We start from the raw sequence: 6908 nt of genomic DNA, 5'->3' as shown, positions 1-6908 counted from the left end.
AGGATCGTGGTGATCTTATAGTGGGGAAGATCCTTTTGGACGGCCTCGATCTTTCTTTATTTTTCTGCAAGCCGATTTGATGCCGGACTTGCTCGGCATCATTAAATAATCAATAATATATGTGTGTGTGCATCAATTGATGCAGAGGTTGGGGTGGTTATTATTGTGGAAACAAGTTAAAACGAGAATACATATTGTTAAATCCCCCAAATTTGCTAGCTTATTTAACAATTTTGTCCTCCCATAGCCGATGGCTCCATTCAACCATTTGCTTACTTTAGAATTTCTTTACATGCAAACCTTTAGCTTGTTCCTAAAGTTGCAAGCCTATATCTGTTTGTGTGCAAGTGCAACAAAAGAGGAGCTCCAAAGCTAGTGCCCCGTGAACAGGGCCCTAGAATAAGGGGAACAGGTGAACGGTGATGCAAACGAAGAAAGGAATGCAAGAAAATGGAAGGGTGTACTGTTTAACTACGAAAGCCATAACCACTGCCATAGTACAACATTGCTCCTACCCGTTGTATGTTTCACTATCTTTTTTTGTTGCTATTGCATGGGCGCTTAAAGTAGAGTGTGCATCCATCCACAATTTTCATTAGGTCCTAATTAACCGGATAAAATAGCCCGCATTTTGATGCGGACAAGCAACTTGAACGGCGATGGTACCACCAACAAAGTTCAAACAAAATCAACAGAATGAATAGCAGTACTACACCTACTCACGATTCATGAACTGGACCACAAACATCCGAACTTGGCTCCAAATGTCCAAAGTCCAAAGCATGAATGTTCCAAAAACATTACTTTCATAAAAGGATGTTTCCAGAGAAAAATATTATGGTTATCCTTTCTAGGACAGGTTACATAAACTAAATCACACTTGCCCACTAAATCTCACCACTTATCGTCTCCCGCGTGCTGGTTTTATCCCCCCAATGCCATATGTAAGATCCTAAACTTCAATCCCTAAAGATTAGCGTCCGGCTGAATCCATCCAGTACTACTACTTAGAACCCCTCAAAAGCAGCACCACTCGCTCCTGGCGAGTGATCACATTCACACAGTCACACACACGCTCCTCACGTTGCACATTTGGCACTGCCATAGCCATCATGGGGTGCACCACCTCGAGGCAAGCTCGGCATGACCTCCGGTACTGCCCGTCGCCGCTCCCGCTGCCGCGCTGCCAGTCGTTCCCCGCCCGCTTCGACGCCGGCGCCCACCTCGTGCGGCTCACGTCGTCCACGCTCGGGTCCCTCGAGGTCGACAAGGCCGCCGGACTGCGTGCGCCCGAGGCCGCTGACGCCGGCGTGTGCGCGCCCAGGAGGTTCGTGCCGCGCACGCCGACCATGACGCCGCCCAACGAGCCCGAGGACATCGACGCGTGGGCGCTCATGGCCGGCCTGGAGGAGCACTCGCCGTTGCTGGCCGCGCCGTTCGGGCGCCACTCCTTCTCGTTCCCGATCGCCGCCGCGGCACAGCAGGAGTTCGCCGCGTCATCCAAGGTCACGCCGCTTCCCATGAGGATGCCCTCCGTGAACGACGAGGAGACGGCGAGCAAGGCCAAGGCGCCGCCGCCGCCGCGTAAGGCCGTGCTCTACTTCACGTCGCTGCGCGGCGTGCGCGCCACGCACGAGGACTGCAGCCTGGCGCGCGCCATCCTCAAGGGCTACGGCGTGCGCATCGACGAGCGGGACGTGTCCATGCACCGCGGCTTCCGCGACGAGCTGCACGGCCTCCTCGGCCTCAGGGCCGGCGCCCTCGCCAAGTGCTGGGCGCCGGCCGCGCCGACACTGCCGAGCCTGTTCGTGGACGGGGAGCTCGTGGGCAACGCGGAGGAGCTGAAGCGGCTGCACGAGACAGGGGAGCTGGCCGCGAGGCTCGCCGGGTGCGAGAGCGGGGGCCCCGGCGCGTGCGAAGCGTGCGGGGACGCCCGGTTCGTGCTCTGCGAGGCCTGCTCCGGCAGCTGCAAGGTGTACGTGGACGAAGAGGACGACGAGGAAGAAGACGGCGAAGGCACGGACGGCGGTGGCGCGGGGTTCCGGCGGTGCACGGAGTGCAACGAGAACGGCATCGTGAGGTGCTCCGTCTGCTGCTGCTCCTGATACGTTGCAGAATTTTGCCGGTGCGCCACTTGGATGTGGTGCTCAGCTCCTGTGATTTTGTGTATGCATGACCGTACGCGTGTGTGTTTTCGCGTGATCAACGGTGCGTGACGCGCTTGTTGTTTCCTCAATGGGTAGAGATACCAACGCTGCATGCTTGACTCATGTGGCGTCCACTGTTCATGATGTTATTTGAATTGAGCCAAATGTTCCACAGCAAAATTCAGATAGTTCTTGCCGGCCCCAGCGGCAGTGGACCGTTTCCTTTACGCGTCTCGCTGACTGGTCCGACTTGCTGCTAGCTGCTAGTTCTAGGTTCTAGCCTAACATAGTGTTATAGTGTAGGCGGGTAGCGGAGCCAGTGGCCGTCTCCGTTCAAAGCCGGCGCCGCATCGTAGGCTCCTTTTTGAAGAAAAGAAATGCAAAGCGAGCCACAAGATGAGGACAATTGGAGCAAAACAGGGTACTCCAACCAAAAATTTCCAATGTAGTAGTAGTATATACATACATAGCCCCGTAGTTTGTAGATCAATCATCATCTAGCAGGGATGCGGACGCAAGTTTAGTGGAAACGGACAAACCTTCTTTGGAGTAGTAAGGCCAACTTCAACGCACGACCTCAAATGGACGCCGGTTTCATCCGTTTTTTGTCTGTTTGAGGGTGATAATGGGGCCATGTTTGGTCGAATTTGGCGATACGCCGGTCATGCGCCCAACGGACGACCGTATTTCGGCCGCATCTCGTTCGTTGTGCATGCAAAATAAGAAAAGAACAAATGGTATAGCTAAATGGCCATAATTCACGCCAGTGGCCGCGTTCTCGCCAGTTCATGCCGGCCGGCAACAAAGCCAGCAACCTACAGAATGGTCACCCAAGTTTCACGCTGGCAACAAAGCTAGTGGTCGGCACACGAGCCAACCTTCAAAATGGACAAGTTTTTGGGGCCGACAACAAAGCCAGCGGCAGGCACACGAGCCAGCCTTCAAAATGACAAGCTTTTGGCGCCGATAACAAAGCCAGCGGCAGGCACACGAGCCAGCCTTCAAAATGACAAGCTTTTGGCGCCAGCAACAAAGCCAGTGGCCGGCACAGCAGTCAGCCTTCAAAATGGACAACCACCGTGGCCATGGTCTCACCTAGTTCAGGCCGTCGCGAGCGAATATCTCCTTCTGTCGGTTCGCGAACCAAGCCTTCCTCTCCGGTGACATGTTGTTCTTGTCGACGCTCATGAACGCGAGTGCCACCTCTTTGGCTTTGGTCCCGGCATTGGTGGCCTCGATCTCGAGCTTCTTGAGTTGAGCGGCCTCCTCGATGTCAAGCTTCCTCCTCTTCACGGCCTCCTACATGTCAAGCTTCTTCGTTTGAAGATCTAGGTATATCTTCATTTGCTCTTCCTTCCCTTTGCTCTTCCTCTCCTCCCGCACTTCATTTTGGCTCATCATGTTCTCCAAAGTTCCTTGCAAGGCTATAAAAGACACATCACGCTTCTCGCCGGCCTTCGAGCTTGTCTTGCCCCTCGGCCTCTTGTGCAAGTCTTCCTCATCAGCCAGGTCCGCCTTCCCTCCTTTCTTCTTACGAGCAACATATTGGTCATTGAACTTGGGGCAATCTTTGATGAGCACCCAACAATGCGTTAGACTAAACGGCTTGTTCTTGTGCCAGGCCTTGAATGCCTCCAAAGATTGGAATGCCTACACAATCAAAGATGCGGCCAGAATTGTAACATGAAACGACACAAAATGCATCAAACATAAATGGCATGCCAACATGAATGGACACAAATGGCATACCAAGTCACCCAGGCCTAGGCCGCTCACGGGACAGGCTTGAACACTCTCAAGCGCGACACAATACTTGTTGCACTCATGTTGGATGAACCCCCATCTCTTTTGGATTGAGTTGATGCCGCATGTGCTCATAAATTGGCAGGGGGCAAACTTCCTTCGCTCGTGAAAGTTCTTGTGAACTCTTGTCCAAAAGACGGATCCTTTCTGCTTGGCACCTTTCATGGGATCTTGGCCTATCTCCATCCAACTCTCGCTAATCAAAGTGTCCTCATCTTGGGTGTACGATCCCGTGCGAATGTTTTCCTCCTCTTTTGTGCCTTGGCACTTTGGGTGAGCTCATCGATAAACACCAATGGCTCAGCCGAAATGTCGAGCTTTTCTTTCTCATTTTCACAATACAAGTCAACATCGTCATTCCAAGAGCTGCCATGGTCATCCTCATCTTCATCATGGCCGGCCGACGAATTGAGTGTCGTCATAGTAGCCGCGACCATCCTGGCTTTGGGTGACGTCGGGATCAAAAGCTTGGGCCTGGCCGTCGACATGGAAGGCTTCACCATGGCCCTCGAAGATGGCGTTCTCCATGAACGCCGAGTACTCAGGGTTGTCGGCCGTGGGCGTTGGCATTGGCATTTTGTCGAACAACCTGTGGGCGCCGGCCATGTTAGCCGAAGGGAACGACCGGGGATGCTTCCTTTGCATTCTGTTGGACGGTTGGCCAATGCCGCTGTACCCTGATAACCCACAAGTATAGGGGATCACAACAGTTTCGAGGATAGAGTATTCAACACAAATTTATTGATTCGACACAAGGGGAGCCAAAGAATATTCTCAAGTATTAGCAGCTGAGTTGTCAATTCAACCACACCTGGAAAACTTAATATCTGCAGCAAAGTATTTAGTAGCAAGTAATATGATAGTAGCGGTAACAATAGCAAAAGTAATAGTTTTGGTTTTATAGTGATTGTAACAGTGGCAACGGAAAAGTAAATAAGCAAAGATCAATATGTGAAAAGCTCATAGGCAATGGATCAATGATGGATAATTATGTCGGATGCGATTCCTCATGCAATAGTTATAACATAGGGTGACACAGAACTAGCTCCAGTTCATCAATGTAATGTAGGCATGTATTCCGAATACAGTCATACGTGCTTATGGAAAAGAACTTGCATGACATCTTTTGTCCCACCCTCCCGTGGTAACGGGGTCCTATTGGAAACTAAGGGATATTAAGGCCGCCTTTTAATAGAGTACCGGACCAAAGCATTAACACTTAGTGAATACATGAACTCCTCAAACTACGGTCATCACCGGTAATTATCCCAATTATTGTCACTTCGGGGTTAACGGATCATAAAACATAATAGGTGACACTTGCAACATAGGATCAAGAACTCACATATATTCATGAAAACATAATAGGTTCAGATATGAAATCATGGCACTCGGGCCCTAGTGACAAGCATTAAGCATAGCAAAGTCATATCAACATCAATCTCAGAATATAGTGGATACTAGGGATCAAACCCCAACAAAACTAATTCGATTACATGATAAATCTCATCCAACCCATCACCGTCCAGCAAGCCTACAATGGAATTACTCACGCATGGCGGTGAGCATCATGAAATTGGTGATGGAGGAAGGTTGATGATGACGATGGTGACGGATTCCCCTCTCCGGAGCCCCGAACGGACTCCAGATCAGCCCTTCCGAGAGAGATTAGGGCTTGGCGGCGGCTCCGTATCGTAAAATGCGATGACTCCTTCTTCCTGATTTTTTCTCCCCGAACGTGAATATATGGAGTTGGAGTTGAGGTCGGTGGAGCGTCAGAGGACCCACGAGGCAGGGGGGTGTGTCCAGGGGGTATAGGCACGCCCCCACCCTCGTGGACAGGGTGTGGGCCCCCTGACGTTGATTCTTTCGCCAGTATTTTTTATATATTCCAAAAATATTCTTTGTGGATTTTCAGGTCATTCCGAGAACTTTTTTTTCTGCACAAAAATAACACCATGGCAATTCTGCTGAAAACAGCGCCAGTATGGTTTAGTTCCATTCAAATCACGCAAGTTAGAATCCAAAACAAGGGAAAAAGTGTTTGGAAAAGTAGATACGATGGAGACGTATCAACTCCCCCAAGCTTAAACCTTTGCTTGTCCTCAAGCAATTCAGTTGATAAACTGAAAGTGATAAAGAAAAACTTTTACAAACTCTATTTGCTCTTGTTGTTGTAAATATGTAAAGCCGATATTCAAGTTTTCAGCAAATATTATGAACTAACTGTATTCACAATAACATTTAGGTCTCATGTTTACTCGTATCAATGGCATAATCTGTTGGGGAACGTAGTAATTTCAAAAAAATTCCTACGCACACGCAAGATCATGGTGATGCATAGCAACGAGAGGAGAGAGTGTGATCTACGTACCCTTGTAGACCGACAGCGGAAGCGTTAGCACAACACGGTTGATGTAGTCGTATGTCTTCACAGCCTGACCGATCAAGCACCGAAACTACGGCACCTTCGAGTTTTAGCACACGTTCAGCTCGATGATGATCCCCGGACTTCGATCCAGCAAAGTGCCGGGGAAGAGTTCCGTCAGCACGACGGCGTGGTGATGATCTTGATGTTCTACCGTCGCAGGGCTTCGCCTAAGCACCGCTACAATATTATCGAGGATTATGGTGGAAGGGGGCACCGCACACGGCTAAGAAAACGATCACGTGGATCAACTTGTGTGTCTAGGGGTGCCCCCTGCCCCCGTATATAAAGGAGCAAGGGGAGGAGGCTAGCCGGCCCTATTGGCGCGCAAGGAGGAGTCCTCCTCCTAGTAGGAGTAGGACTCCTACTAGGAGGGGGAAAGGAAGTGGGGAGGGAGAAGGAAAGGGGGGCGCCGCCCCCCTCTCCTAGTCCAATTCAGACCAAGGGGGGAGGAGGCGCGCGGCCCACCCTGGCTGCCCTTCTCTCTCTCCACTAAGGCCCATATGGCCCATTACTTCTCCCGGGGCGGC

General features: G+C 50.9%; 1 protein-coding gene across 1 annotated transcript; it reads left to right on the top strand.

Moving 5' to 3' along the window:
• The first annotated feature begins 1061 nt into the window (after positions 1-1061).
• LOC119288533 (uncharacterized protein At3g28850-like) lies at positions 1062-2251 on the top strand. The gene has a single exon (XM_037568138.1). The coding sequence runs from the start codon at positions 1113-1115 to the stop codon at positions 2103-2105; it is 993 nt and encodes a 330-aa protein (XP_037424035.1). The 5' UTR covers positions 1062-1112; the 3' UTR covers positions 2106-2251.
• The last annotated feature ends 4657 nt before the right edge of the window (positions 2252-6908 follow it).

This window comes from Triticum dicoccoides, chromosome 4A (genome assembly GCF_002162155.2).
Source record: "Triticum dicoccoides isolate Atlit2015 ecotype Zavitan chromosome 4A, WEW_v2.0, whole genome shotgun sequence".
NCBI classification, from domain to species: Eukaryota; Viridiplantae; Streptophyta; class Magnoliopsida; order Poales; family Poaceae; genus Triticum; species Triticum dicoccoides.
The sequence above is the reverse complement of the archived record's forward strand: the minus strand, read 5'-3'. Positions and strand labels throughout refer to the sequence as shown.